The sequence below is a fragment of the Stegodyphus dumicola genome, chromosome X2, assembly GCF_044657685.1.
Source record: "Stegodyphus dumicola isolate Sdum_Otavi_A_Nest chromosome X2, ASM4465768v1".
NCBI lineage: Eukaryota > Metazoa > Arthropoda > Arachnida > Araneae > Eresidae > Stegodyphus > Stegodyphus dumicola.
In genome coordinates, this window is record NC_140781.1 from 131,279,752 (window position 1) to 131,293,659 (window position 13,908).

Below are 13,908 nucleotides of genomic sequence, written 5' to 3' on the forward strand. Positions count from 1 at the left end.
GCAATAAACATCTATTATATTGTAATATTGTATTTCTATTAACTACTTCCCTTGCATTTTAATTGTCATCAGAGTATAAGTGACGAGGGTAACATTTCCTCTGATCGGCAAGGCCATATATACGGCCTAGAATATTTTTTGTGATGTCTTTGAGAATGTACATATACGTACATATTAAAACGTATTCAATATATTAAAAGTACATAAATCTAGGTATAAAGTACCGATGGCATTTGACATTAAAATAATAATAATAAAAAATTCTTTCTCATGGTAGTTTCGGGAAATTTGTGCTTTCTTAGCTAAAGCAAGAGTTAATTCCCCCATTACAGTGCAAACTTTTCCCCTCATTCCTTGGTACAAATATTTTGTCTTTTCAGACAATTTTTCTCATTATTGATGAAACAGAGTTTCGTGTAATCCGAAATTAGAGACTTGTCTTGTGTCGAATGGAAAGAGAGTGACAGCGCGCTTTTACTCTGCATCAGATAAAAGAATGTCTGGAACAACAAAAGGAAAGCATGAAAAATCAAGATGGTAGAATGGTATATTTCACTTAACCACCATCAGTCGGCGAAGAAAGATGAAATTAATGAAAATAAAACAACAATGTGAAAAAAAGTTGCATCAGTAAGGTAGTAGGTACTTCAAATAATTAACAAAATGTTAGGTTAGAATATCCGAAGGATATTTGTGTTTTGCTCTAGGAAAAGGTGAGCATCGCAAAGAGCTGATACAGCTGTTTGGATGTAATAGTACAGAAAGGAAAAAATTACTTGCAAGTTTTTTGATATAATTCTGTATAGTATCAATTTGAAGATCTCTGTGAATATATGAATTTGGAATGAACCAGGGTGCATTAATAATTTCACGAAGGGTTTTATTTTGAATAACTTGGATCTTTTTTATGTGGGTTTTAGCGGCATGTTCCCATACCGGACTGGCGCTAAAGTAAAGTAGGTCTAAGGATGGACTTGTATAAAATAAGCTTATTGTTGATAGTCAGATTGCTATGTCTGCCGAGGAGAGGACGCATAATAGCTATTGAGATATTGAATTTCCTGACAGTTTCGTGTAAATGTTGCCGAAAAGTGAGTTTTTTTGTCAAGTCTGACTCCGAGATACTTCACTTGATCCGTCCACTGAATTTCGTCGTCAAAGAAGATGGGATCAGGTGGAAGAAAGCTTGTTTGTCCTTTTCTGAAAATAATGGCTTTGGTTTTTTCAATGTTAACGGCAATTCTTCACAGCGTCATCCAGTTTTCAAGAAGCTCCAAATAGTTTTGTAGAAAAATTTGTATAGTATTGATAGTTGAAGCTTGAGGTAGGATAGCGGTATCGTCGGCAAATAAGGCGATAGTAATATGAGATTCTTTTGGAATGTCTTGAGTATAAATATTGTAAAGAAAAGGAGAGAGAACGGAGCCTTGAGGGACACCTGCAGTAATATTTCTATTAGTTGAGAGTGTGTTTCCAACTTTGACAGCAAAAGTTCGATTTCTGAGGTAAGAGGCAATAAGTCGAATAAAGTGGTTCGGAAAATTGAGCTAAATTAGTTTGAATATAAGTCCTTGGTGCCCCACTCTGTCAAAGGCTTTGGCAATATCTAAGAAAATTGCGCCGGTAGGAAATTTGCAATTGAATCTATCAGTAATGTAACTGATAACGCGGAGAAGCTCATGATTGGTGCTGTGCAGATGTCTGAATCCAAATTGTTCATCAAGAGTATAAGAGGTAGGAGGCATGATTCGATTAATATAAAACATAATTTTTTCAGCAATTTTAGAAATTTGACTGATAGGCCGATAATTTTGAGGAAAAGTAGAACTTTGATGAGGCTTAGAGAAGACAACAACAGCTGCATGTTTCCATACTTTTGGGAAGTAAGAGAGTTTGATAACTGAGTTAATTATTTTAGTTAAGCACGTAATTGCATTAATTGGAAGATGCTTGAGTGCTTTGGAAGAAATGCCATCACATCCAGCAGCTTTTTTAGTTTTTAAAGAGCTATTAAAATCCGCAACAATTCTCGGAGAAGCAAGAAAGGTGAAATTAGGTGGTCCAGGGCTATTAAGGAAAGAATATACTGTGCTATTGACAGGTGATATGATCATTATAATATGGAGAAGCATTGGGAGTAAAGGTATCTTCAAGAATGTCAGCGAAAGTATTGGATTTATCTTCATCAGAATAAACAAGTCCATTGTAACCATGAAGTGGAGGAATCTGCTTGAAAGGCTTTTTGAATTTACGAGCAATGTCATAGAGGGAATTGTCTTCAGTAGCAAGAATGTTTAAGAAGTTGCTCCATCGTTGAGTTTTGAATTCCCTGATATCTTTTTTAATGGTCCTTTGAAGAGCGTTTAAGTGAGCTTTAATTCTTGAGTCTCCGGTAGATTGCCATAATTTCCGGATGCGATTTTTATATTTAATATTTTGCCTGATGTTATTCGGAAGAGGAAGAAAAGGATGATTACTGATGAATTTATTGGTAGCAGAACTTAAAGCTTGTTCAACACTATTGCTAAAATTTTGAATTTCCGTGTCTAAGGCTTCTTTACTGCTAATGTAAGGATTTCCTGGTATAGTTTCTGTCAGAATTTGAGAATATTTATTCCAGTTGGTAATTCCAATGCTGTGACTTAATGCAGGAAGGAAGCAGTTGATATTAATTTCAAGCAAGATAGGATTATGATCAGAAGATAAAGCAGGAATAACAGAAGTTTGACTATTGTAACTGAGGTTATTTGAAAGAAAAACGTCAATGATGGAGGAGCTATGGTAAACAAAATGTGTTGGTTCATCAGGAGCATGTATAACATAAGCAAGATAATAAAAAGAGCAGCATTGGTTTATTTTCTTTTCTATTACACATTAAGGTTATATAGCTAATTTTAAATCCTTGGTTATTTAATTCTTGAACGATGTAGTTAGTGTTCATCGTAGTTGGTAAACCTCGGATAACGACTTTGAGCACTTTTTCATCTGGTAGTTAGAAAGTGTGAGCTTTTGGTTTAGTTTTTTTCAATTATTTTTCAGACGTAGCGGTGAGTATCAATATTAGGGAGCTCAATATGTAATTTTTCACCTTTTAAGTGTTCCCATAATCTTTTTGCCAGTTTGTTTGCTTAAATTAGCAAGAAACTCGTCAGCTTTAGTCACGTTATCCACTATAATGGGCGGGACTTTGTTGCTATTACGAGATTGTCCTTTTGTTGATTGTTTGTTCTCTGATGGTTTCTTTATATTAATTTTGGATGTAGAAACCCTTGTACCTTGCTGACTGATAGTTGGTTTCACATTATCCACAGATTCTTCAAGTTGCATGGTATCATCGTTTGATTCCAAGTGTTGAAATTTATTTTTAATTTTCAAAGTACTGTCTTCATTTTCACTATCTGAAGAGTCGGTAGAGCGTTTATGATGTCTTTTTCTTTGTTTAGAAAAAGATCCTCCATTTTGTATGGATTCGCAGAATTGTTTTAAGCTTTGAATTTGTTTCTGAAGTTGATCATTATTAGTTTTAAGCTCGTTGATAGTTTGAGCAGCTTGTGCATTTTCTTGTTCACGAAGTTTATTAATTGCTTTTGCAAATAAAAGGTGAAGTTCGTTTGTAATCTCAGTTGGACGTTCAGAAGGTGTTTGATTCAGAGCATTTTCAATATCAATGACAATTTGTCTGGTTGAAGAGGCATCATTAGATAGAGTAATTTTATTACTCAAAACATGAATTAATTGCGGTTCAGAAGTCACAATTGTGGAATTGCTGTTGGAAGTATCAGGTGCCGTAGTAGAGGTATTCATGTTCGCTATATGCGCAAACGCAGAACCTAGCTGAACAGAAGAACTGACATCCTTAGATGTCATGTGCACATAGGAAAATGAGAGAGTTAAATAAGCTGTAAGGTATTAAAAGACCCTGAATCTTTTCTATAGACTTTCAAAAACAAGAAAGCGATCTAACGAGTTATACTTGCTTGTAAACAGGCATAGCAGCTGTTATCTGCAGAATGGCAGGTGTGATCCCCAGTCGTATAAACGCAGGTGTGCGCTCCGAGCGAGACGAAAAACGACCTTTTCGAATGACAGTACAAGAAGTTAATGATTCAAACATTTACAGTGGCAGGTGTATTTAGGATCCACTGAAGAAGAAAAGAACAAATCAATCGTCAGGAAAATTAGGCAGCATGCCAAGACCAAAGTAATATTCCTCTGCCGTAAAAAATATTTTATACTGTAATAAATATTGTAATAAGACTATAAATACTTGACTATCAGTTTTTATTATTCCCTTCCCTCCGTTATTTTGAAATTAATAGTATTCTTTTTATCATTGCGTTTTATAATATTAATTGTATCCTTGGAAACGTCGAAGTTGTAAGAAAAAATATTGGTATTTAAAATATTTCAGAATATAATGTGTCATATGTAAGACTATTCATATCATCCATATCGTTTTTCAGCGTTTAGATGGATTAATAGAGATAGTTTTCCTTTTTATTAGTCAACTATATTTTGATAACAAATATTATTCCGTAAAAATTTGAATTTTATTTTAGATTGTGAATATAGAGGAAGCTACGTCAAAAATGAAGAGTTCTTCTATCCTGAAAGGTGCATGGAATGCAAATGTCAGGTAACAGTGTTGCACTGATGCAGATTTCTGTCCGTTTCATAATGAAAATTGTTTTCAATTATTTAAGTGTAGGTTCTTTTAATTTATTTATTTCACTTATCTCTTTGCATTTACATAACAGTATTACTTTTTATTATCTGTCTTGTTTTGAATCCAGGCTCTTTTTAAAATTTCCAAAAATCATTAATATCAAGAAAACTGTAAAGAAACCTCTTTCGTTATAAATAAGCTTTATTGTTTTTTAATTATTATAAATTTATTGGCTTTAATCCAAACCTGCTAACTTTTGAGCAGTTTAGTCGCTACAATAGTATTTAGTACTTTAAAACATGTACTACTAGTTGACATGAATGCTGTGTACAGGGCCACCTTAAGAAATTTCGCGGCCCTCCCGTGAGTTCAGACACGGAAGCTTCCTAATGGGGTGTCTTTTAAAATCATACTTTCTGTGGCCTGATCAGACTGTTAATAAGTTATTATTACTAATCACTTTATTTTTAAAGCAAAAGATTATAAGTATATATGTAAAATTTTTTTGCATATTAATAGTTTTAAAAGTAATGCAGTTTTCAATAGTCAAGTAGAACATAAATGTATTAAAAATTTAATGTAACACATATATAATATTAAGCGAATTGCATATTATTTTCAGCAAAACAAAGCGAAATGTATGGTATATTTTCCCTAAACTTAAATTCATAATACATTTAAGAATTTCTGCATGGAAAATTTAAAAGTTATAAAAAATAAGCTTAGTTCAGTCACACTTCTTCTGATCCTTTCTCATTGTACAATACATTACACATTTACTTAAGTGCTTAATCAGATTCATTTTTCAGCTTTTATTACTTTTCATACAATTTATCTTTTATCATCCTAATTTTGTTATATAATTGCATAATTTTGTTGTTGTTGTTTCTTGACTTCTTTTCTCGTTAGATAACTCTTTCCTACATTTCTGAAATCTTCACATATCCTTCCTTTTGAGCAGAAAACGTTTTAATTAACTTTTCGATGTCCAATAAACACACATTTTGCCCTTCTAATATTATTACTGAAAGATCTCTTAATCGTTTTTTATTCATTGAAGAATGTTCATAAATGTTTATAGTATATTCCCATAAAAGTAATTTAAAGTTACCTCCCAGAATAATAGATGGGTATATACAGGGTGTATCAGTACAGCATAGATAAACTTTCAGGAGAGATAGAGTACACCTAGACGATGGGAAGTCATATAGGAATGCATGGTCGGAAACACTTTCCTAGCGCGGTAGTGACGATACAAAAGTCATGAAAGAAAGGATATGAACGGGGTGGGAAAGCATGTTTATTATTCGTAGTACAACAAAACAAAGAAAAAACAACATAAAGAGACAACGATCATCATCAAAGAATGTGTTGAAATTACGACCCGGACCGTTTTATGCATCTTCACCGCGCGTCATGCATCTTCTATTCGTGATGCTGATCTTCCATGCGGAGTTGTGGGGCCTGCATCACGTCCGGGTTCGTAATTTCGAACACCTTCTTTAATGACAGTTCTTGTTTGTTTTTGTTCTTATTTGTAGGTTTCTGCTGTACTAAACATAATAAAACATGTTTTGTCTCACTGTTTGTGTCCTTCCTTTTTTGCTTTTTGTGTCGTCACTAGCGCGCCAGGAACTAGCGGCCATCTTACAGAATATTAGTATAATTATCAATATTGATGTTTGTGCATTTTCAGAGGTATTGAATATTTTCAGAAATGTCCTCTGCGGGAGGAGAGAGCAAGGATTCACTGTATTTTGCTTTTTAAGCAACTCTTAAAAGGAAATAAAATACTAACTTTTCATTTCATTTTAAATAATGCTTCAGCTTTCAAAACAAGCAAATGAACTTCAGCACTGTTAAGTGATATTTTATAATCCAGAAAATACAAGGTTTCAGCCCCAAAGGGAAATACCAGCTTTTACGGAACATTGGTTCATCAACAGCCGCATGTTTAGGACTTTTGAATATGGTAGTTCGACACGGTTTGGATCCTAACTAATGGTTTGGTTGCAAGATTATTTTTATGATTTTCCTCCTGCACAGCTTAACTGCAAGCCAAACTTTCTTAGAAAGTTTTCAATGAAGGCCCTCTTTATGTAGAACAGTATGTAACTTATATATATATATATATATTATTATTAGAAAAGTTTCTTTCGTATATCATCTTCAAAGAACAGAAATTTAATTAAAACGAAGAATTATTGGAATAAATTTTAGTCAGTAATTTAAGCAGTATTTTAAGACAACATTTAATGTTATTTAGATTTATATTGTAGTAAAAATTATTAAAAAGCTAAATAGAAATAGTATTTTGAACAGTAAAAATTTTAAATAATAAAAATAAAAAGTAAAATTTAAAGTATTTAAAAGGTGGTGTCATTGATCGTAGATTACTTGAATTGTCCGGGGGAACAAACCAATCCACTATTAAATCTCAATAACCAAATTAAATGAGAGTGTTTCATGTTTTTTCCAAGTAAGAATAAAATTAATTATTTTGCAAGAGTTAGAATATAAGTTATGAACAAAACTCTATTATTAGAAAGAAATTAGTCTGCTTAAGCCATAATATTTGTCATAAACAAAATCTAAAATAAAAATGAGTGATAAATTCTTTTTAATTTAAGGCACTCGTTAAGAACTAAAATAAACGATATTCTCACTTTAGGAAAAACATTCCCCGACACTCTCATAATATTGTAAAAACAATTAAAAAAACCACTGAAATCTGCACAAAGTAATATATATGGAAGAAGATATTAATAGAAATATGTACAAATAAGTACATTTTAAGTACATTATATTAGATTCAAAAGCTAAATTAAAAGAAAAATAAATACATTCTTTTATTTTTAATTAAAAGTAGTGACTTATATACAAATTAAGGTACAACGCGAGAAAGTAAATTAAAATTAAATTACTAGTTGCAAAGTTTGAAACGGAATGCCGGAACTGTATATGTGCTCAGTAATAGAATGTAATAGGGTTGTCGTATTAAGTCTGAGAAAAGCAGTTGTTGGTGACGTGTTAAACTATGTTTCAGAGATGGTAGCCTTAAATTGGCGAGATAATCTTACTGTTAGTTAAAGTCGATCCGAACTGGAGGTGAGCATGCGTGTACCCAAAGGCTGCCTAAACCTTCACCCCAGGACGGTTATTCTACGCTACGAGAGTCGACAGCAAGTTGTGGGCCGCCAGATGTCGCTGCTAGTGAAAAACAGGTCTGCCCGACATCCTATATTCTCTGAGTACGGAACTTGTAGAAAGCGCGCAAAAAAGTGTTGCCGCGTCGTCAATCAGGGTTGTGCAGTTGACGTACTAAGTAGACAGTGGCTTTGTATATGTTTTCGCCGCTGATTTTTTTCATATTCAAGTTGTAGACAGATCCAGTGATCATAGAATAGGCGTCCAGGTGCAGGGCCCCTATGCCGATATCGAATATAAGCGACGTGCAGTCTCCTCGGAGGCTCCAGACACATATACAACCATCAGAATACTGCACCCAGAACCGGAACTCGCCTGAAAAGATGACATTGTGCCACTTCTGCATCCAGCTTTGTCGTTCGGCGCACCAAAGTCGCCGTCTCTCTGTATGCTGCATTGTCAAGGGAAGCTGAAGTAATGGTCGTCTTTCTGATAGTCCTCGCTGCTGCAAACTTCGACGCACTTTACGAGCTGATACTGGAAGTGCTGCAAAATATGCCCATTTCCTGACTGATGGTCCGCGGTGTGGTCGTACGGTTTTGCAGGGCTGACCTCACAATATGTCTATCTTCTCTGGCGTTAGTCATGGGAGGGCGTTGAGATTCTCCATGCCGTCCAGTATGACCCTCAGGAGCCCAATGATTCCATATTCGTATGACGGTTTTGGATGTCGACCGCGATATCACGGAACGATATTCACACTCTCGATAGGCAACGATCCTGTCTCTATCGAATCGGATACTTGCTGGTAAGCATTTCTTCTTATTATTCGAGGCATAACACGATATTCTGAGCAGACACCGATCACCTTTCAAAGCGCTTTTCAAGTGAGGAATCCGCGAGACAACTTCTCTTTTATGCAGTTCTTCAGATGTCGTTTCTCCCTCGTGCATCGTCTAAATGCGCTGAAATACTAATCATTTGCATATCCCAATCTCTTCTTCCTTTCACGTGATTTTGATGTTCGTCAGATGATTCCTACCTGGTGTTGCAATTTTAATGGCGAGCGGTGTAAAGGACTAACAGAAAAAGGCAAAAACGTGTGAACTAGCCACCGAGCCTTTCCGGATATTACTAATGATAGTAGCGCCATCTTACAGTAGGAACATAAATGAAAAGAATGCAAGATCATCGGTATGCCAAAACAGAAATGCCGGATTATTGGATTTTACTGATTTTACCAATGAGTGATACGAGAAGCATATTAAACCATTTTCAAGATTAAGGTCCTTTACGACAATGACTCGAACTTAGACGTAATGCGTATTATATATTTGTTATTAGACCAGTTATTACGTACGTATTACTGGCGAAAACAATTGCTACCTGGTCGGATCGAAAGCGACTTTGAACATAGATTAATGGCGTAAAAGACATATCATGCCTGTCATTAAATTATCGTTCATGCCTGTTGTTATACATACGCAATATCGGAGATGGAAACTGCTACTAAATGAGATGTAACAGAATACAAATACTGCGGAATAAACTCTTCAGAATGATCACTTATACCTCATACTTCATCAGAAATTAGCGTCTACTTGTAACGTCGAATCTAGGTTTTTTACTGTAGTTACTTTTGCTAATTGCTGGAGAATCTTCAATTTGGAATTAAAGAAGACTGTTTAGTTAGATCATATGCGTTCCATCTCTTCAAGGCTATGAATTTTATTCTCTTTTAGTTAATTCAAGAGTTTCCATTATTTTGTATCATTGCGCTAGAAACGGTTATCTTTCACACGCTGGCTCTCATGCCCACATAGCATGGCAATTTGCAATTGCTTCTTTTCTTTAGCTTTCATAATCCCTTGTTAAAATTCCATTTCAAACTTTTGAAGTCAGTTTCCTTATTATGGAGTTAACTCAGTGGTTACATGCATAGGTGCATTTGCTAAAAGCATGTATCATATATATCAGGAATATATTCTCTTTAAAAAAATCCCGGGATCTAAATCATTTCACCATTATCATTGCATTCCATATCAACATCATTAGTGTTATTCAGCTCTTTTGGGAGTACATATATTAAATTAGGATTTCTGAGTATTAGGACGTACAGTTATTCTCGAAACAGTTATTCTTCGCAAGCTAGTGAAAAAGTTACAAGAGGGGTTAAGGAAAGTTCTTCGTATATGTAGAATTTTTGTTCTGTCATTTTAAACACTTCTGATATTTTTTTCTATTTTTACATTTAAAAACATTTATTTTATTTGAGCCTGATATAAGTATTGCTTAATTCAGCATTATTTAAAAAATTTGTAAGCAAAAACGTATTTGGGTTTCAGTTCCATATGTCAATTTCTTAAATTTACTTTTCGAGAATTTTTACTATGTAGAGAAACAGTATCAGTCCTTGGTTTCAGCCGCAACGCACCGGAATTTTCTCCAGTAATTGTTTCTAAATCTTGTTTCCAGCACACAAATAAATTTCAGAACTTTATAGCTGCCGGAAATTGTTTCCAGAAATTTATAACTGCTGCCATGAATCGAAGTAATCTGACACCTTTTCTATTATAGCTGGATCATTTAATAATAAATGAAAGTATGTATAATACACAGTTCCGAGAAATGCTAAGTTTTTAGCACTGAAGGTTATAAAAGGATAATTCAGCGCATACTGTAAAAGGTGTTTTAAGGACAAGCACACACTGAAAACCGAAAGGAAGTGCAAGTTTTTGTTAGTAATTTCGTCATTACAGATAACGTATTTAACTTAAAGTTTTGTACTGAAATTCATGTTAAATTTAATATTTCATAGGTTTAAAAGAAATCCATCGAATAAAATTATTTATTATAAGAAATGAAGTTATGTTTAAAATGTTTAAAAAGTATTTACACTGCCCCTATCTTCAGTATCTTATATTACTACTAATTTACAACTTTTATAGTTTTAATTTAATATTATTTTGCTGTTCTTATTTTATTTTATTTTTTATTTTTTACCTAATATAAAGCATTTGGAAATTTATGTTTAGAAGCATGGGAATTTGGGGAGAACGTATATAACTAAGACCGTGCCAAAACATTGTGTGCATAAATTAGTAAATAAATCAATTACCCGTTTTTATATACATAGCCTAACTCATCATTGAAGTAAAGAAATACTAGTATTGCTTAGCTAAAAGTGCTTATTCTTTATTTAGTAGAAAGGGAATATCACCTGCCATAAAATTGACTGTTCTCATTCCCTGTGCAATTTTCTTCGAAGTGAATATGAACATTGCTGCACAAATTGCAATCAAGGTGTGTGCACTTTTAATCATACTGTTTTTTAAATATTTGTAAATACTCAAATTTTCTTTGATTGCATTGTTGCTTTCCTGCATTATTGTGATATTGTATACTGTTTTACTTTTATTTATTTGCTGCTTTAAGAATGATTAATTTAGGGTTTATTTTCTGCTTAATCGAATTTGAAACCACACGTTTTGCATATAAGGTTTTTTTTTTTTTTTTCATATATAGAATCACAGATCTTTTTATTCATAGCCCAATAACTTTTAAATTCTAAAAATAGCTTAAATAGAACGCGATATATGAGCAAATATGTTGCCACGGGCTTTAACGAAACGGCGGTGATTTCTCTCTAACTTGGCGGCTGTTTGGAAGTTTCCGGAAAACATATTTTCGAAGTCCTATGTCGGATTTTTTCTGAAACTTCCCTATGCCCGTGCTAGACTATAAAAATGCAGCTTCGAAAGCTAATGCTAGTTAGTCGCTAATCAGCTGTGTAATTTAGCGGTTCAAAGAGAGTTAGCTGAATTACAATTTAGAGTTTATTGTGTGAGTGATTTGAGGAAATGACGATATTTCTCATGATTAATATGCGAGAAATTGTATAATTGCTTAGCTAAAATATATCCGCGTCCTCTATCCAAATTTACAACTATTTATTGTGTTCTATTTAATGAATTTTTGCAATAAACTGTTACTTTCTTTCTGATTATAAATTGTTACTTTCTTCCTATCTATCTATATCAGGATATCAGCGAACTCTTAACATTCAAAAATACATACATTTTACTCCAACAGTAGTATAATATAAATATTATCAATACTATTTCAACGATTAAGAAAAAGGAATATGCTGCAAAAGTTAGCGAAATAAGCAATTTTAAACATACTCTTTGAATAAATTATCACTTTTTAAAAAATTAAAAGTGCATGCATTTTTAATTACTTTAGACACTCAAATTGTGGAAAATAGTACAAATAAATCTATTATTTGTGTTCTGTAGAAGAATACTACTTAAAATAATAGAAACAGGTGATAAACATATTATCAAAGTATAATTTTTATCTGTTCTTATATTTTGGGCTAAAATATGTTAAATTTCATAATTATTAGAAATGTTTCCACAAAAATACTTATCATGATTTTACTTTTATATTTTTCATTAGCTATTTTTTGCGAAATTTCTCTCTTTTCATTTACAAAATTGTCTAAAAAAAACTTTATATATGCAAGTAATCCTAAACTTTTAGTCCATTTAATTCACAGCATTTCATAGAATATTTGTAGAAAGTTTCATAATATTACTGTAGTAATATCGTAAATTAAAGGTTTTTCGTAACAGAAAAATTGAAAAAAAATCAAGTTTTTAAAAAAATACGTTTAATGTAACGCAAACGCAAACACAAACAGAAGAAAAAGAAAATGTTGCCAAATATGAAAATTAAATTGCAAAATTAATCTCGTTACCGAGCCCTTAATAACAAATAGAAAGGTTTAAAATCATCTTTCGAACATCACTAAAAGTAAGCAAATGAAAATTATCATTTTAAAGTTATTTAGAGTAGTCTTTGTACCTTTAGACATCAACATTCCAGGTTCTTAAACAAAAGCATTCGGTTCACAGCGTAGAACAAGAACATTAGAATTATTTTAACAGCAGCACAGACAGTAGAATAATTCTTTTAACTACAGCAGAAACATATATGACAGTAGTTTTGATAAGCTTAACGTATAAGTTTCAAAATACAGTGATAAAAATGTCTTGAAAAATTTCATCAAAATCGACTATTAGGACATACTTGGACACCTTAAAACACTTAATCTGTTGATTGGTGTTTAATTTCTGCTATGCAATTAAGTCATTATTAAGCATTTATTCCGATGCAGTTTAATTTTCCGAGCAACAAAGCTTACGCATCCATTTCTATTATTTTATATATGTGAATGTTAAAATTATTTATATGCTGTGATTTATAGGATGCCAATATGATGGAAAAGAATATAAAGATGGAAGCATTTTCCTGCCAGCTTTCAATCCTTGTTTAAATTGCTCTTGCAAGGTAATCAGGTTATGACTATTATTGCTGAATTAGTTTACCTCTTACCCTCGACAAACAAATATGACAGTTTTATAATTCAAATAAATATGTCAGGTTGTTTAATAACTCGACAAATGATAGGCTGTTAAATAATTAATGTAAATTGAACTGAAGCAGCAATTTTATTGGAGAAACTGTTTTTATTGTTTTGACGTAATTATCTTCAATTCCGAGCTTTCCAGCGACTGCACGAACTGACCAAATAGAATCTTTGTAGTTTCCCCATGGGTGTGGTAAATATTAGCCAATATCCTTAAAAAGTACACTGGAAAGGCTTTGTTCCTTTAGGCATACAGTCCTCGAGTATTTTACTTTATTTAATTAATGATAATAGTATTAAGGTTATATATTAGGGCCTTGTTTGGAAAAAAATAGTATTAGATTTTGAAATTAGCTGTGAAATGGAGATTTAGTGTACGTGAAATAAACTGAAGCGTTGGTTAGTTAAACTTGAAGGAATTATTGCACGATTCCAAAAATGTATCAAATTACTGTGAACAGCTGTTTATTTAAAATTTAAATGCCATATTAAGTTGATGAATCTAGTGTTTATGAATACAGCAATCCTCATCTTTGGCCTTGTCAACATAAAATTGCTGCATTTAGTGAATGCATTTTATTTATGTTAATTTTAATTATAACGTAAAACTTTTAGGCACTTTATATTAAGTGCTGGAATTGTGGGCCTAATTTTAGATAGT

The 13,908-nt window shown here is 32.7% G+C and overlaps 2 protein-coding genes across 7 annotated transcripts in view; one reads left to right on the forward strand and one right to left on the reverse strand.

Annotated features, from left to right (window-relative positions):
• Nucleotides 1-13,908, forward strand: part of LOC118198526 (zonadhesin-like) — a 314,579-nt gene that overhangs the window by 132,034 nt on the left and 168,637 nt on the right. For both annotated transcript variants that reach the window (XM_085809500.1, XM_085809501.1), the window contains exons 22-24: nt 4,560-4,636; nt 11,020-11,116; nt 13,086-13,168. In XM_085809500.1, the coding sequence (XP_085665626.1) occupies nt 4,560-4,636; nt 11,020-11,116; nt 13,086-13,168 (257 nt within the window). The remainder of the gene's footprint in view (nt 1-4,559; nt 4,637-11,019; nt 11,117-13,085; nt 13,169-13,908) is intronic.
• Nucleotides 1-13,908, reverse strand: part of LOC146992913 (general transcription factor II-I repeat domain-containing protein 2-like) — a 285,508-nt gene that overhangs the window by 83,495 nt on the left and 188,105 nt on the right. The window lies entirely within an intron of this gene.